The 27607-nt window shown below is 42.4% G+C and overlaps 1 protein-coding gene across 4 annotated transcripts in view; it reads right to left on the bottom strand.

Moving 5' to 3' along the window:
- Positions 1–1436: 1436 nt before the first annotated feature.
- SLC45A4 (solute carrier family 45 member 4) overlaps positions 1437–27607 on the bottom strand; it is an 85004-nt gene continuing 58833 nt past the window's right edge. For all 4 annotated transcript variants that reach the window (XM_084219246.1, XM_084219248.1, XM_084219247.1 and 1 more), the window contains 6 exons: positions 13568–13756; positions 10982–11161; positions 9796–10871; positions 9597–9696; positions 8412–8623; positions 1437–7529 (listed from right to left, as the gene is read on the bottom strand). In XM_084219246.1, coding sequence (XP_084075372.1) covers positions 7167–7529; positions 8412–8623; positions 9597–9696; positions 9796–10871; positions 10982–11161; positions 13568–13756 — 2120 coding nt within the window. In that variant the 3' untranslated portion in view covers positions 1437–7166. The remainder of the gene's footprint in view (positions 7530–8411; positions 8624–9596; positions 9697–9795; positions 10872–10981; positions 11162–13567; positions 13757–27607) is intronic.

Genomic DNA, 27607 nt, shown 5'->3' with positions numbered 1-27607 from the left:
GAGCAAGGCCTGGGTCTTGCCCAAGAAGCATTTGCAGTGCTCCACACTGGGGGCAGAGTGGCTCAAAATCTGCCCAGGAGGAAAGGACTGGAAGTTGGCAGTGGCCAAACCTGAGCTGGTGTGTGCCCAAGTGGGCAAAGGGGAGGGTGGCATCCTGGGCTTCTGTGTCAGCACCAGTGTGGCCAGCAGGGTCAGGGCTGTGACCGTCCCTCTGTGCAGGGCAATGGGGAGGCCACTCCTTGATGGTGTTTCTGTTGTTTGGCCCCTTATGGGAAGACAGACATTGAACTGCGGAGGTGTGTCCAGGGATAGACTATGGCACTGGGAAAGGTCTGGGACACAAGTGTGGTGAGGAGTAGCTGAGGGATCTGTGGGGTCTCCGTCTGGAGGAAAGGAGGCTCAGGCAAGAGTTTGTCACTCTTGAAAACTCTGTGAGAGGAGGTTGTAGCCAGGTTGGCATCATCCTCTTTCTAAGTCACAAGCATAGAATCACAGAATCAACTAAGTTGGAAAAGACCTTGGAGATAATCAGGTCCATCCTATGAACAGGACAAGCTGAAATAGCCTCATTTAGCACCCGGGGAAGTTTAGGTTGAGTATTAGGAAGAATTTCTCCATGGAATGGGGTGCCAAGCACTGGGAGGGGCTGCCCAGGGAGGTGGTGGAGTCACCGTTCCTCAAGGTGTTTAAGGAAAGACTGGATGTGACACTCAGTGGTCTGGTTTACTTAACAAAGGTGGTGATTGGTCATAGGCTGGATTCAATCTTGAAGGTATTTTCCAGTGTAATTAATTCTGTGATGATTCTATGAAAAATGAACCGAGAGCTGTTGATACTTGTTCTGAGGAATTTACTTTAGGAAGAATCACAGATGAAATCTGTAAAGGAAACTAGAAATCAAATGGGACAAGTGAGCTCTTCACTGCAAGTTTACCCATCAGCTGGTGTTCGTGATCTGGCTCCAGCTTTCCCTTCCTGTTTGCAATAGTCCCAGAGGCTGATGAGTTTGGATGTGAACTGATGTCTTTGGGAGCTGCTTGTGGCTATTAAATCATAGACTCAGAGGTGACTGGGGAGACCCTCAGCTCTTCAGCCCTAGCGATGGCATGAGTGGTGACAGATTCTGTGTGACAGCCACCACCCTTTGTCAGAGCAGAGCCTGGAGCTGGGGACACATACCTGCCCCAGGTATCCCCATTTTGCTCCACCTGTGCTGTCTCCTGGGTTACACCTGAACCCTGCAAGTGTCAGGTGAGTTTAGAACCATCTCTGAATTGCAACACCTACATTCTTGCCAGGCAATGCTTGGCAGTAGCATTTTTGGAAATACTCATGAAGCTTTGGGGTACAGATGAGTGTTATTTGCCTTGCACAGCTCAGGGACCAGATGACCCTCTGCTCACCTTCCCTAGAAACACCGCAGGGACACGAGCCACCAACTCTTACTGAAATGTTTATTAAGATCGAACTTCGGAACAACAGATTGGAACACAATGTCTCGTGGAGTAGAATATTTCTAAACTGATTTTTTTCTTTTCTATGCATAAATGAAAAAAAATCAAGATTATACAAAAAGAACAGAAAGTGCAGAACACAATAAAACAGTTCTCATGCAACAATTTTTTTAACCTTTAAACAGAATATAAGCTCAACAGTGTAGAAATAAAAATCATACATACATTATGCCGTCTACGCACTCAAACATTCATCTGTGACATCACTTTTCTTTATCCCTTTTTCCTCATAAAACAACATTATGTGTTTAACACATGCTTATAAACATTGCTAAACTCAGCAAGAGCTATTATAGTGCCCCAACTTAATAAGTTGATAAAAAAGTAGTTGTCATATGGCCAGTTCACAAAGGAACTAAATATTCTCTTTTTTCTTTTTTTTTTTATTTTTAATTTTTTTCCCCACTATGAGATGCCTATATGCAGCTTTCTAGTAATACGAGGCATTTAAAATAAGCTGGTCATTTGGCTACTTAAAGGGCTTAGTGTTCATGTTACATCAGGCAAAACAAATTCACATTGGGAACTGCCAATTTGTTGAGAGAAAAGTCAGGATTTTGGGGTAATTTATTACAATTTGGCTGTCACTAAGGTCTGAGTAGATGCACAGTAAATAAGTTGACACTAAGTTTGATTAAATGCTCTCAGAGCTTCACCCCAAACTTCCAAATTTAGGAATAAATGTGCCAGAGCAGGTCAAATTGAACCATGCTCTGCATTTTCCTTAAAATTTTAGCAGGTCGCAAGGGCATCAAAAGCCCATTAATTACAGCAGATGCTCTCTTTTGGTGGGGGGTGTATTTGTCCTCCTGGGCACCCCTTGTACTCCCATGGGCGAGGGAAGCTGAGGTGGAAATTCAGGTGAAGCTGCTCAGGTTGAGGAACCAAACTAAATTGGTTTTCCAGGAGGTGATTTTAATTTAAACGACAGGAAAACCTGGAACACCTTAATGAGCAGATCACTGGGTGTGAGTGCCATGCCAGGAAAAAAAAATTGAGCCTTTTTTTTGTTTTCTAAGGCAGTTTCTGAACTGCTGAGCCTCAAATTCAAACCCCAGTTGGTGTTTGAGCTGCTGCAGCTCCTTTGGATGCAACATGACAAAGAGAAAACTTTGGGTAGCTCCACTTTTTCCAAATGACCATTTTGTGACATGCTTTACAAACGTTCAGCTTTGTCATTTAAGGAAGGAAAACAGCTAAAGGACTCTCTGGAACCATAAAGTTTCTGCAAAGAAAAATAAAATTTGGTATTTCTTCCACACAGTCATCAGTAACATTTCTGTGCAATATTTGGTGTCCATTACATTTATTTGGCCTATTCAAAGGAAACGAGGACAAAACAGCTGCAAAGAAAACCAACTTCTCTTTCACCACAGACACTTCCGATGCCGAAGCTGCTACATGTGCTTGGAGTATCATGCAGGAGTTAATTTGTTCATTTAAATAGGATACATATTTATAGCTGAGCTTGTCTTGCATTGGACTAGGATGAGGGAAACCTGGAAGAACTCAGTTGAAAACATTGTGGAGTAGTGACAGCAACATAAAACCCCCAAAGGTATTTTGGCCCGAGCAGTGTGTCTGGAAATGTACAAACACAGAGGTACAGATGCACACACGTCCCTAAAAACCCCCAAATCTCAGCACCTGCCTTCTGTGATTCCCTCTGCCCAGATGTCCCAGCTCTCCCAGGAACAGTGTGACCCTCTCTACCTTTACTCATAGATGTGGCCTCAACCTGCATGGCTGTGAGATCTGGCAGCCAGGAAAATCCTGCTTTTCATGGTGGATGCTGGAGGAAGCCAAGCTCATCCCAGACCAAGGGCAGGGGACATGTTCTTAATGATGGAAGTGAGGTTTTAATGAGGTACCTGGCAAAAAGCACCGTGGTTGCTGCTGTCATTCCAAGTGCTGGAGAGTTCAGATGAGGTGGGAGAGGGATAAGAAAGACTCAGTCCTTGCCTGTGAGGAAAACCTCATGCAGCCTGCTCCATCCTGGGGTCTGAGTGCCAGCATTGGCATTGATGTGCTGGGAATATTTCAGTGCCTAGAAAAAGGCTCCAAATGAAAGGGGAAAAGGACACTGTGTGTTTCAAGAGCACAAACCTCCATTGGATTTACTGGCCTCCTCCCTCCTGATGATGAACAACCCCTGTCTTTCCACAACTACTCATAGCCAGCGCCAGCAAAACACCATATTTGTGTTATTAAAAGGCTATTTAGGCAATAAATCTCTATGAAAGTCAACCAACCAGCAGGAAGGGAAACTAAGAGAAACTAAGAAATTATTGCTTCTGGAGTCTGAAATTGCTGTCCACAAACAGCACAGATCTCACTGGACTGAAATAGCCCAACAGGGTAAAACCCACACTGCGCCTTTCTGAGGGGTGAAAGTTAAAGCTCCTCTGCTCTCACAGGAAACATCTCGAGATCTGCAGCTGATCAACCCCAGCCCCTGAGGGTCTGGGGGCAGTGCCTAGTGTCACATATCACTGCAGCAGAACATGTTAAGCAGAACATGTTAAAATTGTTAGTATTGAACAACACAGAACTGAACCCCTAAACCTTAGTCCTCCTACACTGATGGTCCAATGGGATGACTTCAACTAGACAGGTATACAAACAAAAACAAAGATGTTAGTTGTCACCAGGAATAACAAAAAAAGCCACCTAAAACTTCTCTTTCCACAAACTCTACAACAAACACATAAAACTGTACTAGTTTAATTATGGCCAAAAAAAATCATTTCTGTATGAAAAGACAAAATAAGGGACAGGTGAAGAAATAAATCATTGCCCACTCTACACTGAGCAGTGCTGGGGCTAAAAGATAACTTTCACATCCAAGCAAAAGCCCTTGGGACACCTCAATGGGGGAAGCCAGTGTGGGGGTTTCCAAGGCTGGCCCAAGGACAGGGGGAGATGCTTTGGCTGGGGCTCCCTAAGTTAATTCTTCTGGCAACACTACAAAAAACTTCAGCACATTTACAATGAATAATTATTTCCTTTGCCTTTACCAGGGAGTGAAATCAGCTTCCTGCTGTGGCAGTGTGTGTATTCCTGCATTATGAGCCCCATAAACAACTCCAAACACAGATTTTAACATCCAGCTCTTAGAAATGAAGCCATGCCAAATGCTGACAAAACTGGCCCTGCCCTGCCTTTGCTTGAAGCTTCTGGGTTCCAAATGAAAGGTCCCTCCTCTGTCCTTGCCCTTCCCTGGCTGAGAAAGCTCCATGAACATGGGTGAGCTCACTCCTAAAATGGTTTCATGTTCCCTCTGTGGGATCTGAAGTCAGAGGGAGCTTCAGCTTCTCCACCCTCTCTGCAGCTACTTGGTCAGTGTGACGGTGCAGTGAAAGAGATCTTGGCTTAGAAAGTGCAATGTGGAGTAATGGAGATTTGATCCATGCTGGTCCATGGAACCCCTGGGAAAAAGGTAAGGCTGGCACCAGTCAGAAGATGCAGGTTTTTAAACTGTTGAAGAATCTTTCCAGCAGTAGAGATTAAAATAAGGAGTACTTGACAGCGGTTATTTAACCAAAAGCAGAATCTTCAAGGAGCTTCAAAACTAAAATATTAAAGCCACTTTAAAATGTGTAACTCAGCATGTAACTTACATGAATGCCAGTTCTAGGGTGAAACACAACACTTGTCTCTCACACATGAATATCACCAGAATATATTAAATGTAACTGAGATGATAAAATTCACGGCAGAATTTCTCACAACTGTTTTCTTCAGTAAGGTCTCACACTCTTCAGTAGTATTGCTCCCCTGGCTGAATGCAGTTCACAGTACATGTTCTACATAAAAAGTATTCACCATAGAAAAAGAAAGACTTCCTCAAGACACTTGGAAAAACAAATACAACCCCAAGTCCTGTGTGATTACATGTACTTCAGTGCTCTGTGATGTCACCAGCCTAAAAACATCATCACCCTTGATAGCAGAGGCCATAGGCATTGACTGGAAAGCCTTCAGAGAAACCCACGGATGCCACCTACAAATACACTCAAACATCCATTTCTCAAAAACATTGACAATTCAAGTAATTAATTAAAAACTGCTTTTCATATTGAAATATAGCTTCTTTGTCTGAATGCCTGGACTGCAGCGTGATTGACACAGGCATTTGCAAGTCTTGGAGGAGGAGGAGGAGTTTGAGGCAGCAGGAATCTCACACCGTGTTGTATTTGCCTGTCCAGCACACGGATTGAGGCAGCCTGGGGGGCCCAAGCCAAAATGAGTCAACAGCATCACAAACATGTCTTACAAATGACAACTGGAAGTTTGTGAAACACAAGTTTCAAAACTTGCTTTAAATGGCTGCTGGATAATGATCCAAACCTATTTCAAATCAAGTTAGCATAACTCTCTGAACCTCTTTCCAGAAAAGTATCTTTGCACTGCAGCTGTGTCCTGAATCACAGAAGGGGACATGGAGGATGCGCTGACAGCATTGGTATGGCAGCTCAGAAGAGCTCTGGCCTACAATTCCTCCAACACAGGGACTGGAACAGCAACGTTTGAATTTTAAGGCCTAAAAACTGTTTCTGACACAGAGTTTTATACACCCAGACTATGCCATAAAGTGACAGAGGTAGGCCTTGGGTTCTCCTTGTTGTACTGACCCCGTGCCTTTACCTTGGCTGCTGCATTCCCAGCCAAGAGGTTAAAGGATTGTAAAAAGTGCAATTAATCAATGACTTCCTTTCCCTACGGAAGAGAATCCGCACGCCCCCTTCTACAAAGCCGACCCCAGAGATGCCTTTCTCCACGGCAGCTTCATCCAGAGATGATCAGGTTTAAATGCTGAGAAAACCCCCGAGTTCACCAGCACGTGAAACTCTCAGCTAAAAATTGTCACAGCGTATTCCAACGACATTCATAAAATGCAGCACTTGTGATAAAGAAACCTGTGAGTGCTGGTCACCTCTCCCAGCTGCTGCTCCTTCCATCTACAGCTGACATCCAGCACCCAGTGTCACCCTCTCCTGACAAGCAGCAGATTTGGGAGTGGTTGTGAATAGTATGACTAAAAGAATTCACGGCAGTTTCTTAGAAACTGCAGTAATTGCTTTTTTTTTTTTTCCTTGAAAATAATTGCAAATAAAAGGAGTCTGCAGTAATTGCAGTATGAAAAACATGAAATCTAAAATTAACGTAGCTGTCAGACCAGTAATATCATGCTCGTGAAAAAAATCGATTGATGTCTAAGCATAGTGAAATCTGAAATGTTCAGACAAAAAAATGGCAAGAGACTATAGGTTGAGATAGCTTCCATTTTCTGTTAGTTTAAAAACAGCTGAAAACTTAATTTTTCTAACTGCTAATTGTATACACTGTGAGTCTCATGCAGATTAATAAAACTTATTTGAAATCTAAATGTATTCTTAATAAAAAGTGTTCAGAAATGATGTTTTTAAGTTGTAGAGAAAGCAATTAGCATCAGAGCGACTTGCTCAAACCTAGAGGAAGGACTACAGAATTTCATTTACATTTTTGCATGAAACTGCCTTTTCTTCTGCAAATTTTAGCTACAAGTAGTGAAGGTCCTAATTTGCTTTCCTGGAAAAAGAAAACCACAACAGAAGTTCTTGATCCTGCACCTGCACTCCTTGGAATGTGCGTGAACAAGAGTCGGTGGCCTCACACGGCTGACTCGCCCTCCGGCTCCGCCGCCGCGGCTCCTTTGCGCGTCAGCTTCAGCACCGTCGGCTTCTCTGCGCCCGCGCCGCTGCCCTCGGCTGTCTCTGGAGGACCCAGTCCCTTTGGCTCTTCCTTTGGCTCTTCGTTGACTTCAGGGTAAATCACCAAGAAAGTCGCTGTCAAAAAACCCAGGAAGGATCCCACCGAAGCCACCATGGGGATGACTCTGACCGTGCCGACCATGTCCACCACGCCGCCGAGCGCGGAGGCCACCAGGATCTGGGAGATGTAAACCTGACACGACAGGATGGCGCAGTCGATGCCAAACCCTCGCTTCGAGTTCCCAGGGCTGTGGTGAATGTACTGCGAAAAGACAAGAAATGTGGTAGGAGGTAAAACAATGGATGAAAGCAATACTTAAACACCAGAACTTTCCTCAAATTTCTCAGCCCCATGGTCAACTTTATAACATCTTTGTGCAGCACCATGACACAACTGCAGAGCAAGAGCCTCCTTATCTGCTCATCAACAGCCACCTCAGGACCCTGCAGCACGAGGCAGGTCTTGACAAAGACACTTCTAGCCCACATCAGTGCCAAGATTAGGTTTGGTAAAAACAACTTTACATGAAACATTTGGTGTTACATGAAACATTAATTTTATGAACATAACAAGCAATCCCCCCCCCCCCCCCCCCCCCCCCCCCCAATCGCAATTCAGGAACTCATAATAGAAGTTCCTCCTGTAGTTTGTGATCCAAATGGAGCAGTGGAATGACACTGTTGGGAAGTAAAACTGTCCTTGTTTCCAGCAGAATTGTTTTGCTTTATGCATCCTTAAAATAACAGCTGCATTTCCAGACTCATTTCAAAATCTAAGACTGTGAAAAACCTGAGTAATGCTACCATACCACATCAAGACAGGAGTAACCACTAGATATATAGTAAATATTCACTCCAATAATAATTAAATTTCTCTTCATCTGCCATTCACACCCAGATTGTATTATAGGAAAAGCACAGGAAAAAGCAATCGTGATCTCCTCTGAGCCAACTCAGTGTGAAGACTATCTGATTTCAGCACCAGCTCCTGTTATTTACTATTCATTCAAGCTTTGGCACACATCCCAGCCAAGCAGGTATCTTCAATAATGGGATTTAACAAATCTATTTTGCCACCGTGATTTAAAGAGAAACATGGATGTTCTGCCTTGATTCACATATATACTCCAAATATTCCACATACCTGTTTTATCTCATGGTATTGTCCCAAAAGCGCGTAGGGGCAGTAGGAGATGCTCATGGAGACTATTCCCATCGTGCTGATCATTATCATGGTGACATACACATTGGGGAACATGGCCATCACTGCAGTGCCCAGGGAAAAGCCCAGCGTGCCCAGGATGTAGATCACTTTTATGCTAAGGTCGTAGTTGTCCAAGTATTTCTGCAACAAGGCTGCAGAGATAAAGAATAAAACAGGAATCACAGAATGGTTTGCGCTGGAAGAGCCTTAAAGGGCAATCACCCCTGCCATGGGCAGGGACACCTTCTACTATCCCAGCTTGCCCCAAGCCCCATCCAACCTGGCCCTGAACACTTTAGGGATGGGGCAACCACAGCTTCTCTGGGCAACCTGTGCCAGAGCCTCACACCCTCAAAGGGAAGAATTTTTTCCCAGTATCCAATCTAAGCCTACTTTTTTTGGTTTGAAGCCATTTCCCCTTTAATATCAATTTACTCAGTAAAATTTTAGGGGATTGATGTGGCCATGGCAACCCTATATCCTGTTTAGGAGGTGGATGCTCATAATTGGGCTGTCTGACCAGCACAGCCCTGCCCTCACTGGGAACAGGATGTGTTCCTGCTTCAGAAAGAGCCATCCCCACAGTACTGAGCTGAGCAGGCATGCCTGCTGTGTGCTGCAAAAGGCAGAATTTAACTTTGGCAAAAACTCTCAATTCCAGAGTCTATTGCAAGTGCAAATTATCTGCAGAATGCTTTTCAGAAATACATATTTATAATTTTGATTTAAAAACAGTCTTTGCAAGAACTCTCTTGCATAAATCTACCAAGCATGATTTTAATTTCCTGAAGGCTTGTTAAATGCCACTGAATATCCTTTGATTTCATTTTGTGCTTTATGCCACTTAACCATCTGTTCATATTTCCACCTCTACATTTGGAGGAACTTTTTAATATTGATTCTTAAAGAAGCACTTCTCCTTATGACCGCAAGAAATGCTTTTCCAAAATATCCTTTACCTTAACCAAGGAGATGGATACCAACTGAAGCAACACTATTTCAGGAGGGCAAGGTGTTGGATGATTTTTGTGGGTCCCTTTCAACTCAGAATATTTCATGATTCACTTTCACCTTAGAAATACATGCATGAGGTGCATTCCACTGTGTGACTGCACAGTCTCTTACCTGAACAAACAGCAGCAGTAGCAGCATAAATCACCAGCCCCCAGCATCCCATCTGAACCCCAGCATTGTAGGCATGCAGCTCAGTTGAGTTTGAAGGGGCCTGCAACAGACACAAACACCAACACCACTTTGTTGTACTGAGCACATCTCAGAAACGAGGGACTCTGAGCAGGTCTGCCCATGGGAACAGCTCTCCTACCTTTGGATCGCCCTGGAAGATGACCTGTCCCATGAAATCTGTATAGAACACAGCTTCAGCAATGATGGAAAACCAGGTCAGGAGATGGCAGACACACAGCCTCAGCAGCTCCTTGGGCATCTTCAGCATCGACAGCCACAAGAGCCTGACAGTGGTTTCGGTCTCGCCCTCTTCGCTCTCCGTGTCCCCGCTGGAGTTGGTGTTGCCGCTCTGGTTGCGGTGCCGGCAGCGCTGCCGCTGCCATTTCTGCATGTCGTAGATGTCGTTCATGCTGCGTGAGGACTTGATCAGCAGGATGGCGTTGGCGCGGCGGAAGCGGTACTGGTGGGAGCCGATCTTGCCGTAGTAGGAGAAGGTGTAGGACGGCTGCCGGTAGAACATGTGCCTGCGCCGCCGCATGGAGTTGGAAGTGCTGGATTGCTTCATGCCTATTCTGGCGTGGCCGTTGAGGAACTCCTTTGGCAGGGAGCCGTTGATGTTTGGGACTTTATCTTCATTTAAACGATTATCAAGCAACATTTCCTCCTCCTTCTCATTCTCCCTGAGGAAAGCAGACAGGTGGTTGAGCTTGGACTTCATGATCTCCTGGCTCGTGTTGTGGGGAGTGTTTGGGTATGAAGTATCCTGAAAAATGGAGGGTTCGATGTCATGCAGGAAAAGCAGCTCTGATTCAATTTCCAGTGTGGCATCAGGCATGTGCAGAACTGAGTCACTCTTGCTTCTCACAATGTTCACCTCAAGGAACTCCATATTGAGGTCATGCTCCGACTGAACCTCATCATGGAACATGGAAGCTCCATAGGGCTCTTCCTCACTAATTACATTCAGCCGATTCAGAGGGGGGAGACTGCCACTGAATTTGGCACTGGAAAGTGTGTCTCCTTCGTCATCGATCCTGTCCTGCTGAGGGTTATATTGCTCTTCTTCAATGCTGAAAAGGTGGAGAGCAACGGAGACAGAGAAAATAATGGCTGCAAAGAAAAAAAGGACTTGCTCTTGAGACTTAAAAATGCTACCCAAGAAGGTCTGTGTCCAGTCCAGCCCTCCTAACATATAACCAATTGCTCCTCCAAGACCTGTGGAACAGAAAAAAGTGAGATGTGAGTTCAGGAATAATTAATTCAGCCACAACCTGGTCTTCAGGAAGACTGAACAGCTGCCAAAAACATCTCAGCTAACTCCCTACCAGCTGAAAATGCATGGATATTCAGGGCCATGTCTTGTTCTTCACTGTCCACCACATCCAACAAGTAGGCCCGAATTGGCCCTTCAGTTGCATCAGCGCAGAAGTCCAACACCACCACCCCAAGCACCGTGAGAACTATTCCAATGGGCTGCTTGTCCGGGACATCACCAATAGCCAGACCTGGGGAGAAATGGGAGAGGTGTCTGAGCATCTCACTTAAAAAGGGCAAACTCCTAAGAACAAGCTTAACACCTTAAGAGAGAGGTGGCCAACATGTTCACTGCAAAAACTTCTTTATGGAACAAAATGGCAATTTCAGCTCTTTGGCACAGCATCATGGAAGGCCTGGGACACAGATGGTTTTTATGTTCTTCAGACTGACATTTATCAAAATGTTATTTTATAAAGCATCTCTTAAACCTCTGGGAGCACTGGATATTATTCCATATTCATCCCATGTATTTTCATTCAGATGCTGAAGGCTATTTTTATAAAAGACAGCCATGGTGAGAAAGGGGAGCATCCAAAATGACATATTTCATCTGTCAGACACATCCACAGGTAACTGCACTGCTGGCAGCACTCCTCACACAATGCTTAATGTGTAGCAGTCACAGTACACCAGGATAAAGTGAAATTTAACCCCTTCATTGCTCTCTTTGCTTTTCTTAAACATTCCTATTTTCTAGATCGCTTTTTATAAGCAAAACTTTTAAGGAGGAAGCAACATGGATGTATTTTGCATTGCAAAAAGCATCAGTCAGCTTCTGTTGACAGCATAAGATGAAATGCTTTTTGTCTACAGAGTAGAAAGGCAGTATTAGTGCAGAGCTGGATAATTTGTCATGAGATGAACCAGTGACAAAAGCACGAATTACTCGAATCACAGAGATTTAGAAGTTACACATGTGAGGCTGATAAAACCATTAGTGTAACTGATTAAAATTTCTGTGGAAGGAGATGAACTGGCTAAGCCACCAAAAATCATCTAAATCTCAAGTGCTGATTCCTGCATATTGAATCCTCATTTATATCAAGCTCCTTGAAGGCTAAAGAAATTTATAAATGTTCCACATTCAGCTGAACCCTACAGCAGAAAACACCAACGCCGCTGTAGATCTGCTGGAAATCGGAACAGGGCAGGAGAGAACAGGAGTTGGGTAAGGTGTTCTCCTGGGACATGACTGTATCACAATCGGGATTAGCAAACCTCTGTGCTCTTGGTTCCCCGCCCTATGACTCCTCCTGACAGAAGTCACATTATGAAAGAGGTTCTGGTACAGTTTTTGCAGCATCTCCTGTTGTCCCAAATTGCAATTAGGATTGCAAGTAACTGGAGACTGAGGATAGGCAAGCGAAGAAGAAAACTTGACAATATTTTGTGCTGATTTATTAAAAGGCTTCTAAATAAGCCTATAAGCTGAGCCTGAGGTTTGCTTGCTGGTATCAATGACTTCTGATCTAAACTACTGTATGGAACTGAGAGCTCTCATCACTTAAAATCTTGTAAGGGGGTTGCAGCCTAACATCCTGCAAACATCTGGAGGAAGATGAATAAGTCTTGGAGACACAACAACTAAATAAAATTGATGACAACTAAATACAATTGATATCAAACCATACAGTCACCCCAGGACCATGCCATATGATAACAATTCAAATAAATAATATTTATTCTTTGGCTAAATTAAAAAAGCATAAACTAAATGTCATCTATTTGAATAGTTTGTCCACTTCAGTTTGCAGAGAATTGAAACCAATCCTATGACATTCCAGTCTGGCTTCAACAGGTTAAGCCAAGGTAACATTCCACTCATTTCCCTCAATTAGTAGACCTGTTTCACAATAGAGCTGCATCTAGCCCCAAAAAACAGAGCCAAGAGGATGTTATTAGGTGCTAAGTTTCTTTTGTTTGCATCAGTCCAATCATTTTGTAAACATTTTCCTAAACGTACTTGCTGTCACCTCTCCTACAATAAATTTACAAAGAGATTGTAGATTAAATTCGTAGTAAACTATGTTCAAGGGAAACTATTTTTACCAGCTTTGATGGGGGCTCAGGAAAAATTATTTTCCCACATAGTTTTTGATAAACAAATATTAACTGTGCTCTGGACTTTTTCAATACTGGGTCTAAGAAAAGCACAAGAAAAAGTGAAAAGATAATTTTTGAAATAATGCTGGAAACAGGATGTGTTGCCAGATATGCATTAAAGGGAAAATGGATCACAACAGGAAACATTTCCCTGTGAACAGGTTGCTACAATTTTCCCATGTCAAGGATCGACCAAATTCGTCTCAGGGACTGCAAACATTATGCTGGCAACCATTGTATTAATAACATTGTTATTAATACCAGTTACAGCTAGGATTGCACAATGCTCAGCACAGTGCTGTAACTCTGAGTCCAAATAATAACAGGCAAGATGGACAGAGCTCAAGTGCAGGGTTGTGGAGATTTCTAATGATTTTAACATTAAATACGAGGTAAACCAACTGCAGAACATTATCTTTATTTCCTGCATTAAAATCTCAAAGCAGGTACATTAGCAGGGGATGCATGTAGGGGATTTCCTTGTTATTTACCTATCACAGAGCCATTAAGGAAAAGTGCAACTCCAAAGAGGACCCCAATGCAGAGAGCAAGGATAAAAGGCCGCCGGCGGCCCCAGCTCAGAGTGCAGCGGTCACTGGCCGAACCTATGAGCGGAGTGAAGATCAAGCCCAGGATAGGGCTGAGGAACCAAGTGAGGCTGTAGTATTGTTCAGGAAGACCTAAAATGAAGACAAAAATGATGGAAAGGTTATGTGGTACATACCAAACATCTCACTCTATACATGAAGCTTTGTTAAAGCATTGAAAAGGGTAAATTGAGGGTAATTTCTCTACAGTGAATTCTCTCCCAGCTTAAAAACTCATTTAGGATTCTTTAGCAATGGTTAAAAAACAGCTAAGGAAAGCACAGATTGTTTGCCTTTCAAATACCTGGGCAATAAGAAGGTAACAATTGAAATATTTCTGCTACTGAGTCCTCCTATTGATTTGTGGAACATAAACCCAAAGATTTTAGGGTGCTTGGAAGCTGCCTGGCTGTCATATATACAGATCCCCTGCTCAACAAACTTTTAAGATTCAAAATTGAACATTATAGTGGTACTGCTTTCATCTAAGACCAGTCCCCCAAAAGGGTTAATAAAGATTTAATGGACTTGAGAATGAAGGACAGAATTTGAATGTCTGGTGAAATGTCCCATTTCTAAGCACAAAAATGTTTACTTACAAAAATGAATGACAGACAATAAAAACAACAATTAGCAATTATTCAGCAACTTTGATAAATCCAAGGTTTCCTTGTCCCCACTGTCTTTGCTTTCTTTAAGAACAGAGATGACTATTCATAGGATCAGACGGGAAAAATTTAAAGTTTAGTACATAGCACTTACAAGAAAGCAACAACTTGCTAGAAATAATTAATTTCTGGAGAAGAAAGAGCTCCCAAGCCCTGCTCTGCACATCTCCAGCATGGAGCAAAGGCCTGCAGATGGCAGACTGGCCACAGCAGCAGCTCCTCTGGGACCTGCCTCCTGCTCGTTTATCCACACTGAGCAGGTAACACTCCGGCATGGTTCTTAGAATAATGTTGAAAACAAAACAACCTATTTCTTGCAGTCCAACTGATGCCAAGACAGAAAAACTCAGTGTCTTTATCCCAGGAAGGAAAACCATTTATTATCCAAACCCATATTTGGTGAGTGCGAGCAGCACTTGACCTTTGCTGGCGAGATCAACCTGTACCTTGTGCTCCCTGTTCAGCACATTGAGGCATCCATTTCCAAGCAGGATTATACCAATCCCTGCCCAAAATAGCCTCTGATGCAAATTTGGAAGTCTAATCTGCTGCTGTTTAAAAGTAGCACCAAATCTTGACTAGCAGCACTGACTTCTTCCACGAGGCAGATCAGATTTTCCCAAGAGTGTTGTACACTCTGTGGTGATGCAGAGATTATATTATGGAAAACAAAGCTATTTTTTGGCATAAATAATCAATTTCATCATCAGGATTCAAAATCCAGGTCTGAGGCCAAGGTCTGTGTGATTTGACTCAACTTTGGCTAATGAACAAGCTAACAGTGACAACTGCCCTGAGGAGTCCAGGGTTATTGGAAGGGACCTGCCCCGGCTGAAACTCCCCAACCTGTGTTTGCCATGAACCTTGTGCCACAAGGAATGGCATCATGGTTCAGCCACCTCTCCTTGTTACAGGCAGCTGCAGGCCTGCACTGAGGCCAATACTCCCCATCAGTACTTACCATGGAACTGTTGATTCCTTTTGCACAGGATTTAGATCTTTAGGAAAGGGCTGTGTTTGTACAGGTGGCACTGTGTTCACATCATGATTCAAATCACTATCTCCTGCTTAGCTTTTCCTGCTCTTTGGTGATGTCTTGGCTGACATGGAAGTATTAGCTGAGGCATAACTCTGTGTGTTTACATATTAGACCTAAAGCTCTTGTTCCAGAAGCCACAGTGCTTCCAGACTGCAGCATTTATTTGCACCATGCAGCTTCTCTTCAGGAACACTATCCCCATCAAAGATGCAAGTCAGGAAGCCAGCAATTCAAGCAGAAGTGCAAGGAAAACTTCCATCCCCTAAATGGCTTTAACATTCCCTTTAACTTCACCAGGTTCAACAGCTTCCCAAGCACACAAGCAGGTTCAGGCACCTCATGTTTAACTGGCACCTCACCTGCTCCGAGATGTTGACACTTATGAGTGCCTGAGCTGGCTTAATGATGGGGAAGACGAAACATTTAGTCCAAGGCAAGTAAAACTAAAGGCTAGCCATGATTCATTTAGGGTGACTGATTTTTCTGCAGGACACAGAAGAAATGGCAACATGTAAATACTCATCCCATTTAGCCTGCACAGAGCCATCCTGGGAGCAGTGGTTCAGCACCCAAGGTTGCTACTGTGTGAGGCCAAGTCCCTGCAGAGTCTGTTTCAAACACAGTGAGAAGCTGCAGCTTAACCAATGTCATGGATCTTTACTGTAGTGATCACCAACATCTGGAATAACTTGATGGCGTTTCACTGCACGAGGGCTGTGTGTTGAAAGCAGACACTTCTTTTCTGAATTATGTTGTGACTTGTGAGTTATGAGCTGGGATGTCTCAGTCGAGCTCATCCATCAGTAAACACTTGCGAGACGCTGGGACGGTTTGCAGTAAATCATACAGAGACTAAATAAACACAGGAGTGAAGGCTGGCAAGAGCTCTGTCATCAGCCTAACAAGCCTCATCACATCTTATGTGAATAAACAATCAGACACATTTAAATAAAATGGACACAAAGATTCTCTTTTAATAATCCAACATTCATTGAGACAAAGAATTTGTTTTAATAGAGACTGTGAGCAGAAACAACAAGGAAACACTGGTATAGATCAGGGACAAGCAACAGAAGGGCAAATCAGGGATACCAGGGGTTGGCACAGCTCACTGTCCCTCTGTCTTTGAGGCCACCACTTTGTCTCCAGTCTGCAATGCCACTTCTCTGTGGTGTCTTAACAAAAAAAAAAGAAGTTTTGGAAACACACAAACCATTTGAAATGATGATTTGAAATTACTTCTGCAGAGAACTAAAAAATGTTTACAAATATTTCTCCTTCAAATGTAAAACCTGCACATTTTTAAACTGGATGGACAGGTATTTTTTATGCTTTATAGCCACAGCTAACTGTCAGAAAAATGTCCTAAAATTATTTAAAAAACATTCAGTACTTGACTTAAGTACTTTCAAGATCAACTTTGCATGTAGTAACTCAAAATCAGATTAAGGTCTGGTTTGATTTTACAGGTCAGTAAAAGGAAGGAAAAAAGGTTTTTTACCTAACCTTTGATGCATGACTAAAATTAATGAGTTTTATCTTTCCATGTGTGAGTCAGAGGACAAAGACTGAAATGCTTTCTTGGGAAGAATTTATTTTTACTTATTGCAAAGGGTGATCTTCCTAACATCTAAGTATTATAAATAAAAGCCTAAATCTAAATATTTACAGTGAAACTGGCTTACTTTGCAGAAGACATGAATCTCAATGATTTCAGAACAAAGCCATGGATGTAGCTTTTATGGAAGGGTAAAAAGGACACTTGAAACCCCAAGAACATTATGTTTCAAGATTCTTTTTTAGAAAAAAAACTTTGATTTTTTTTATTGAACTACTCATTACCAGCCAAAATATCTATCTTTAGAAAAAGATAGATAAAAATCTATACAAGAATTAATAGCCCCATGCCAAGAAAAATGGAAGAATTTCTAAAAAGCTTTGAGTGCTCCCCCAAGTAAACAGGAAAGGGATGACTTTCAAGTGAAACACGAGCCATTCCCATAGATTGGGTAATGGCAGGAATCACTGACATGAGCACAACCTGCTTTCTCTCTTGCTGGAGAAGCCATGCCATGGGACTGCTTCCATAAGCTAAATGGCAGGGCCCTGATAAATTGCATTCCAAGAGTAAGCCAGCAGTTTATAAAGTCATCATGTGTGTTTTACATACAGTTATGCAGAATTCCAAACTGTTACCATTTATTAAGTGATGTGTATGGCTTTACTTTGTAAGTATGTAAACTGTGAGTTTGTCACATCAGAATGTAATTGGTTACTCAAGTGGAAAACAACTGAGTGGGGTTAGAGAAGACTCCTGGTGGGAAGCAGGCACACATAAAAACTAAAAGCAGTACAAGAAAAAAAATTAATCTGCTGTTGGGAGAATTCCCTCCTCAACCTGACAGACTCTTCATCTGAGCAATGCACAGGCAGACAGAGCTATCATTGTAGCAATGGGCAGGAAAATGAATTATCCAGAGTTTCTTTTTGTGTTTGCTTTCTAGATCTGAAAATTGAGATGTGCAATTGATAAACTCAGTCTGCCAAAACTCTGAAGAGCTCTAGTGAAGAGCTGTAGTGCCCAGAAGATTCTTTCTTTGTACAGATTTAGGTGTCACCTCTGATGTCTGTGCTCAGCATTGTTGCTGGGAAATCAGACTTTTGTAAAGCTCACAGCCATGTTCTACCAGGAGTTTCCAGGAAAGAGCTTTCTGAGGCACTGAGCACAACCTCCACTGTCCCATGAAGTGAGACTTCAAAAGGTACCTCACAGATGCTTTTCCTAAAATTCACCTTTCATGCTGGCAGAGTCTGCAGGACCTTCATCATTTCAACAGTAGCTTGCTTTAGTGCTAGACATTTTTATATAAATGAGAACATTCCAGACAGACAAGGAGAACTCCAACCCCAAAATACTATTCTTCCCTTAAAAGAGGCTATTCTGGTTTTAGTATCTTGAATGTCTGCACACATGATGTGTGTATTTAGGTTGGCGAGTGTGATTTGGCAGAAGAAGAAAAAAAAAAGGCTGAAAATTGAAATACTTAAAGAAATTGTGTGTGTATGTGTGTATGTCCGTATTAAAACAACAGAAACCCCTCCTAAGTCTTCCAGAAGTCTTCTGCCTCACAGAACTCCAAATATGAAACTTTATAGAAGTTCTGTCTGCTAGAGCATTAGAAAGTTGTGGAAGGTAATTGTATATCCTAATGGTTACTTTCTCTGTATATGTATGCTGCTAAACCTAGAGAATGTTACCATTTTATGCAATATTTTAAAATGGGAAGACAGTTCAGAAGGCAGCTGAGGCAGGAAAGACAACAATAAGCAGAAATGTAGACAGAGGGAATGTTTTGACACACCAAGAAGTTCCTTCTTACGCCCCCATTCAGTGGCAAGGACTCAGCTGGGGGGTGTATTTTAAATAAACTTGGCTATGGTTACGTGCTGGGCCAGCAGCCCTGCACCATCCAGTCTCTGACGTGCACAACAGATGCACAGATGCTGGCTTGGACTGGATTTCAAGGCAGCACAGCCATGACGTTGTCATCCATTTGACAGCCTGTCCACAACCTCTTGCAGCCAGAAGTGAAATGTCCCAACTGCTGAGAGCTGCTGTGTCTCCCTAGAACAGGCCACAGCTCAGCTGGGACTGATTTTGTATGGCCAAGAGTGGTTTCACGCAGCACATGCCTTTACCAAAGGTTGCTGAGACACACATGCAGACTCAAAGGCCAAAGCAGCTGCGTCCCATTACCAATTTAATGCTGTTCCTTTATTTTGTCTGTAATTTTCCACCTCCACACTTGCCTTGCCAGGTAGCAGCTCTTAGAGCAAACCACCATCCACCAACTTGGAAAAGCAGCCTGGTGGCCTCACGGGGGAGGAATAATAACTGGAGGATTATTATTTAGCCTTTTACTGACAGCTAATCTGAGGAGGGAAAAAACATATTGGATAAACAAGGTTAGTATTTGTGGCAGAATGTGAACTGAATGTGGAGCAGGTCACAAGGCAGACTCAGAAGTCTCATACAAATCAGTGAGAAAAAGAGCAAAACACAACAACAGCTTCTGTTAGGAGCGACGACTGCCACTGAGACCCTTGTAATATGGCATTTCCCAGCCAGCTACAAACAAACAGGACACTGGCTTCTAGTAAATAAGGGTTTGTTTTTTCCCAGACAAAAAAAGTGCCCAACAATAGTGGGACCAGCACTGCTCACGGTTCACAGGAAATGCTCACTGTGTCACCATCAGTCTAAGGGCTGCGTGAGGTCACGAGTTACATGGAAGAAAGATTAAGTCACATACAGCAGTTTCTATTCAAAATCTCTTTTTGATAAGTTCTATTGGGGGAAAAATAGTTCTTTATAAGCTTAACAATAAGATCTGATATGGGAATAGGATGCTATGGTCCTATTTTCATTTGTTAGAAATCATCACCTAGAGACTTGTTTATACACTTTAAATAAACACCATACAAATTTCTGAATGAACACAAGAAGCTGTCGTGCCCTGCAAATGCTTTCTATTCCACACTCTCATCCTTGTATAAAATACTGTGTGCTGCTAAAATTATTTCACATTGATCTGTTTAAAACTGCATTTCTTATACTTCTTGTTTAGACTATTTTTAAGGAGTGCACCAAGCAGAACCAATCCTTATCAAAAAGCTGTGGAAAAGTTTGAACTCTGCTATCTGTTTTTCATCTTATACATAAAAATTATACGAACCACTGCAAACTGAAGCAGTTTAGTTTTGGAGGATCTATATGAGGAGTAGGGGCTTCAGAGCAATTTCATAAATTCAGCCAAATATGCATTCTCTTATATTTAAAATGAAAATATGGACTTGGCACACATTTGTGTCTCCCAGAGAAACGGCAAACAAGCTGCAATGCCTGTTCTGGCACCATGAAACTGACCATATATTCTTTGCTTCTTGCTATCTCCGCTGAGATTACAGGATTTTTAATGGGTTCGAGTGGGACCCTGAGCTGCCAGAGAAACCTGAGCCAACATATGTTGAACCAATGCACTGGAATAGGCCTGACTGGTGGTCTGAGCACTACTGAGGAACAGTCAGCACTTGTACATAGAGTTTGCTGCACCCTTGAGAAACCACATTCTAACTTCTGGATTGAAACAGGAACGCTGACTAACAGGGAATGGCTAAAAAAAAAAAGCACAGAAAGCACAGTAATTGGTCCTGGTGCCCATTACCATGATCTGAGCAGTGAGAGTACAAGCTTTTAAGAAGGAAATAATTTAAAGTACTTCTTGAAATCAGAGTCTGGCAGCACATGAGACGAGACAGCCTCTAATTTGCAGCCCTAATGCAACAGTATCTTACAGCTGCTGGGGTGAGAAGAAATGAAGCTTATACAGGACTTCATTTTTAGACTAAAAATTTGCTTTCATTCAATGACTCCTGCCCAGCCTGCATAAGGCACTTGCTCAAGCCAAGTGCTTGTTCAGAACCTGCTTGGAAGAAGCAGCAAACAGCACAACAGTGGTGAAAAATTGACCAATACTTCTGATCACGGGGCTCAGTTCAGTTGCAAGAGAGCAGGTGGAAGAACTCAGAACAAAACTGTGAGGTTTTTCACTGCTGCTTAGCATCTTACATTAAAATGATTGCCCAGCAAGGTGTCAGGCATCTTGATTTGCTCAGAGTCTCAGGAACAACCTACTGCATAAACAGCATCTCAAAACTGTGGCTTCAATCTGGTAAAATTCACATGCTGAAATTCCTCTTGTGCCTGTGGAATCAGAGCTCTTGTGCTTAGCCTGCAACATTCAGGAGCTGTCAGCACATTATCCCCATCTCACAGGCAGGAGTACTTGTGCCCTGCAAGCCGAACACTGCAGGAGCACAAACATCAGCCCCTTGCAAGAAATCTCTCCTCTCCCTCATCCTCCTCCTGTAAGGCCTTGTTGGCAGGGATGGCTGCGCAAGGGCTGGGATGCTGAGCTCTCAGCTCACTCAGCTGCTCTGTTACTGCTCTGGAGGATATTCAGGGCTGCCTCCTCTGTGCAAACAAGGAATTTTTTGTGGGACACAAGACCGGAGGGATAAAGCACAATTTCTCCATTGGATGGGGTTATGGGCACTGAGGAGAGTGATAATCAAGAGAACAAATAATTAGCAGGAATCTTGCAGAGACATAAAAAACATGGCACTGCATAACCTGACATCCAGGGGCAAAAGGCAGAAAATTCATTCCAAAACTAACAGCAGAAGTCAGCTGTTAGCTGCAGCTACTCTGGAATGGTCAGGAAAAACCCAGAGGACCAAAGAGACACTTTGAGGGGAGAGGGCTGGCGCACTGTCTTCTAGGACAGGAACCTGCTTCCTGCATTGCTGTGATATTCAAACCTACAGCACATTCAGACCTTTAAAATGCACCCACATTTCTGCTTTAGTCACTCCCTATCATAAGGACAGGACTCAAGACAAAATCTGCATCCACATTAGAGACACAGGAACAAATAATTAATAGGAAAATTATGATATTAGGTTAGAGATGTAGGAAAACTGACGTTTTCTTAAAACTTGTATTTGAAATTTTTGATTTCATTAGGAGTTGGATGCTAACAAGTCAACACTGTTACAGCGGAATTAACTCCCAAAAATTTGGAAACTATTTCATGCCATGTCTGCACCTAGACTAGAGCCATGCATTTTGAAAGACCAGCTAAACTGGTAATAAAACAAAGCCCTTGCCCTTCAACAGCTTCAGTACAGAAATATTACTGTGGTGTTTATCACAGAGAATTCTGGAGGTGTTTTTAAGCTGCAGAAGAGTAAATCTCCTTCTGGCAAAGTTGTTCTGCCTTTTGAAACTTCCTATGCAATAGCATGCCAGCAGCAACCACGGTGGGTTAAATAACACTTCTGGAAAATGGAATTAAGGAAATAAGTGACAGGCCTCTTAAAGGATTTCATCATCCCGCTCTCCCATTTTCTGTCTCTGCTCAATTATTGCTTCTCACCCTCCTACAACTGTCCTCCCCTTCTCATATTTGGCAGCTCTGGGAGTCGTCAGTGTTTCATTAAGCTCTGCTGCTGCACGGCTGCTCTGCCAAAGTTGTAGAAAGGTTTATGTGGCTTTCCTGACAATTTCTGGTTTATAACCCAGTTTTATGGTACTGTGTCAGGAAAGAGAAGCGTATGTTAAGAGAAGCGAGCCAAAGGTATGTGTGGAAGGGGGAGAGGGGAAGCAAAAGCCTGGGAACAGCTGAGGTTTGAGGAATCAGAGAGAGAACACATGGGCTGATCCGTAGGCAGGCAAATGTGATTTTCCTTTTAGCATGATCACAAATGCTGTCAAGCATAGCTTTTAAAGCTTCCATTATTTATTTTAAAGTTTCTAATCCTCCTACTAACCTACTTCCACAGGGGTAACCTATGGTAATTCAGGTAGAAGACTGTTTCTAGCTTACTGCCTTTATAACAATTCAGTTTCCTATTTCCTTATCCAATATTGACACATGTGTCTATTACTTGATTTATTTGGTACTCCTGCTGCTGCAGAGGAGGAGGAATCAAAAGCAATGCTTATGACCGGCCCTGCTCAAGGAAAGGCCACAGAATCAACTGCTGCTGTAGATTTTTTTTTTACTGTAGCTAATTAGCAATTTCTACAGGTTTCACTGAATTATATCCTTATCAAACCCACAGTATTTATTTTTGCCAGGGTACAGTGTAAAGTGACAGCTTTACTTAAGACAGAAGATGAACCTTTTATGCTCAAATACTGAGAATGCCAAACAAGCTTTCCCCATGCTGCAGCAGGAAAATAAACTGCAGAGAGAGCAAGGAAACACAACATTGCCAAGAGCTCCCACCTACTGCTGAAGCTGATTCACTCACGTTTGCCAGATTATCTGTGCTGTCCTTTTTGGCTCTTGGGAAACTTGTTTTTAACTTTTCTTGCCCTCTCACTTATTAACCAATATTTAGAAATATATCACTTTGACACTAATAAGAAATTTGCCTCACAGTGTTTAACAAGCTGAAATGGAGTATAGATTAAATCTGATGCAACTTCCAGTGTGCTGAACCAGCACTAATAAAAAAATTTCTTTTTAACCACCACTGTTGAGCAGTTTTAAGGGTATATCAGAGGTGTTTACATCAAGTAAAAAACTGAAAACTTTCTTCTGTGTTCCAGAAAAACATAGGTGGTGGTCTGTATCATAGAATCACCCAAGGCTGACTTCACAATGTCAGGGTATTTATTCCCAGCCTGTCTCCTGTTGATGGCTGGTTAAGCAAGCTGGAGACACAGGACTCGAAGGTCACACACACAACATCAGCATCCATTTCCCTTCACTACTAAGTGTCTAAATGTATGCAGGCCCATGTATGAATGCAGCAGTCAATAAGCTGTTTCAGCACACTGATCCTTCCCTCGCCCTTATGGGATGTAATTGAAAGGCAGCAGCCGTCCGTGATGCCCCACTTGGGCTCGGCGCATTACGTAACGCTGCAGCACTTCCCGCTCCTCTAGCTGCAGGATTACACATCAATTACTGTGACATGTGTTGCCTGAAGAGATGCAGCATCCCAGTTTATCCAAAGCTCAATAGGGTTTTTCGTCACTGTTTCTAGAATATTGACAAATTTATAAACACAGGACTTTGGCTTGAATTCCTTGAAAATTCCCAGACCCAAGAGGTTCCTACACACACACAGAAAATCCTTCAGCAACCTGTTCTGTTAATCAACAGTGGAGCTTTTGTTGCAGTGATTAACACATTAATACCCTAGAATATGACCATCTACAAGGCTGTGTAATCCCAACCAAAAACTCATGTTAACCCCTAGCTCTAACTCCAAGTAGAGTCAAACCTGAACAGTTAATTCTGGGTATATAAACCAGACTGATGCAACCCTCCCACCTCCTAAAAAAGTCTGGTCAACAAACAACTTTTCACCTTAAGAACAAGTTTTTGATTAAAAACCTACTGACTTAAGAGAGTCCAATTCAATATGAGGCTGCCCAGCAGCACCATGAGGCAGCAGTAGATGCAGCCTGTTCCCTCCTTGCTCTGGTGCTGTTCTGCTCCACAGGGCAGAGAGTTTGTGCCCAAAGGAAGCTTTGAGTACCATTCCACACTGCTCTACCCAGACCTTCAGGGTAGGTGAAAGCCTGATTGACATAACTAAGCAATGGCAAGATGATCAGCAGGGCTAGGAGATCCCAAATGTTCTGGGATTTGCTCATGGCCAAGACTTTTTAACTGCCATTGTAGCAAACACTGGGCTAGAAGGCATCACCAAGATAGTAATTCCTTTCCGCTGCAGAAGAAGTTTCCCCTCATGGTCTGTTCCACTCCACCAACTCCCAAGCCCTAGGGAATCATAAAGGATCTGGTTCACCCTGCCAAACAAATGACTGGCATATACATAGTCCAGCATGGCATCTGCTCAGTGTATCCAGGAACAGAACTTGAAAAAGGATGGCAAGCAGACTCGAGGGTAGCCAAAAAAGTTTTTTTTTTTTGTTGAGTAGGCAGCCAGACAGTCGGGTCAGCACAATATTTGTGCCCTTGAATTGCAAGCAGCAAAGAAAACAGTTCATTTCCAGCCTCAAGAGTAAAATGCAAGGAGCTTGTCTCTGCACATTGATAAAAATCATTCCTTCCTTCCCCAGTTTTTAGACTTGACTACATGCTTGGAAGTCACATGAAAACATTGACTTAAGGAGGTGTTTTTTGGCCTGTGCAGCCCTGCTGACACCATCTGAGAACTTTTTTCTTCCTGGGGATTAGTGACCAGACAGTTGATCTTTAGCTGGGATCACATTTTCATAGTCCTTTTAAGGGTCAGAAGGTGGTGCAGGCAGCTCCTTCTACAATTACCCTGGTTGACCCAACAGAAAAAAATGTAATACCTAATAAATGTTATAGCTACCCAATATACACTTCATATTCCAAAAGTCATTTCCCCCCAAACTGCCAGAAAAGAAAAAAGCTGAATTGATCCTTCCTACACTCCTTAGCCCATTGACATCACGCAGTCCTCAAAGTGCTTTACTTCCCTTTTCAATACTCAAAGCCTCACAAAAAAGCACCATTCTCATGACAGGCTTACAAAAAGTGCATTGTTAATTGTTACCATGCTGAAAAATCAACCTTCTGGACTTTCTAAAAGCTTTTGGACCACAGGTTTGTTTATGACAGGAATAAACACTCTGTCTGGGATCATTTTGGTCATAACTGTGCTACTGGGAAGCTCTACCAGAAAGTCAGCAGAGAGTGGTAACACAGCATCTGATTTTTAATTATTTTCTGTTTTAAAATTGTTGCTGAATTATATGAATGAATATATAAAGAAACGTGCTGATTCTTTTAACTCATTATTCATTGTTTGCTTTAAAAAAAAACCCAAACAGGCGAATTTTGCAAATAACCTACCCTAAGCCCCTAAAGAGAAACTGCATTCCTCTATGCAGTTGCCTTTATTGAGGTTAATTCCTCATGTGGCTACATCAAGCGGAACAGAAATCCTATTAGTGCTTTGCCTGTTTGCTGCAACAAATGAACAGCATGTTGGAGTTTGCAGGCAGTTTTCCATGTACACTGCTCCAGGAAAAACACTGCACTTCACCACAGGCTGAACAATCTCTAGATATAAGCATGAGGACTATCAGACAGAGAGTTTTAATCAACTGAGGATTTTCCCTGCCAAAAAATGTGGGTTTTCTCTGTAGCTATTCATGCCATCAACCACCTGCCTTGTGGTAAAGCATTATAGAAAACCATCCTCTCAGATGAAATTCTGGGGCTGATTAAAGACACTGTCGGTGTTTATGGAACCTGCCTCAAACATTCAAACTTTCCTAACTTGCATGTTTTGGCTTGAACATTAACTTACGTGAAACACGTTCTATACGTGTACAGGGGAGATTTAAAAGCTGAGTTGCTTTCACCTAGCAGTTTTCTAAATCCTAGTTAATAAAATCCTTGATCGTAATATTTTGAGCTTGCAGGGTCATACTACAGGGCTGCTCTCATAGGAAATTTTATTAACAAGTGCAGAGTCTCACGCATCACTCCAAATAACTCACTCACTGTGTCCCAGAGAAGTGGCTCCCCACCCTCACTCAGCTGTTTAAAAATTATACAACTGCATTTGTACGTGAAGGATAATGAAATCCATGGAGTCCCTCCCTTTGCACCAAATAACAGGAATTGATAGTCTGGAATAAAATGGAATAATGCAAGATGAATATTACTTCTTACTGCAGACTCTTAAATGTGATCTTTACTCACCTGTATTATGTTGCCCAATCAGTGAAGCTACATGTGGAAAGATAAATTTACCAATAAAACCTGAAGTTAAACAAGCAGAGCACACCAGCACAAACAACAGCAAACATTTCCTTTCCAAATGTGCAAGTTATGAGACTTAGACTCCACTGGAGAGGAAGCAGAACAGAACAGAACTCTATCCCAACAACCAGATAAGTGTTTTTATATATTGTGAAAACCAGTTTTTTAAATATCACTCTCCAGATAATTCGTTCTTGCCATTTAACCTTACAAAAGAATGGAACCAGTTATATTTTATATATACATGCACACATACACACACACACACACACATATATATATATATGTATGTATGTATGTTATTTATACATAAATTACAGGTGTAGCAACACAGCATTATTCAGTCATCCAACAAAGACCCTGAATAATTTTTAAGATTCAAAAGTAAATAATTTGCAAGATTTGGCAATCCTGTCATACCTGACAAAGTTGTACCAAACTGTTCTCCTGAATGTTACAGCTTAAAAACATTTGAAAATTTATTTTAAACACATTTGCCACATCAATAGTGTAGAATGCACAGTGCAGAAAAATAACCTTCCTCTTCAATTATCTCCACAACCTTTGGCACATACTGACTCTCTCCAGACTGATGGAGTCCCTGGCACAAAATTTATGATGCATGACTTTGACTACCTCAGAGAAAGGGGAGCACTTGGTGCACTATGGCTTAATTAAATTACAGAGAAAGAACCACCCTCAGCCTTTTAACTGATTACAAAATTTTATTTTCTCATGCCAACCTCAAATATTGTGAAGGCTCCCCCATGCACTTCTTGAGCTTCTCCAAAGTTACGCAGTGAGACCATACTGGGGGGACCCAGGAAGTCATTGAGGAAGGGATGTCAACACTGCTGCTCACCACAGGCCCAGCCATGAGCTCTGAAATGTC

The sequence above is a fragment of the Fringilla coelebs genome, assembly GCF_963513975.1.
Source record: "Fringilla coelebs genome assembly, chromosome: 1".
NCBI classification, from domain to species: Eukaryota; Metazoa; Chordata; class Aves; order Passeriformes; family Fringillidae; genus Fringilla; species Fringilla coelebs.
The sequence above is the reverse complement of the archived record's forward strand: the minus strand, read 5'-3'. Positions and strand labels throughout refer to the sequence as shown.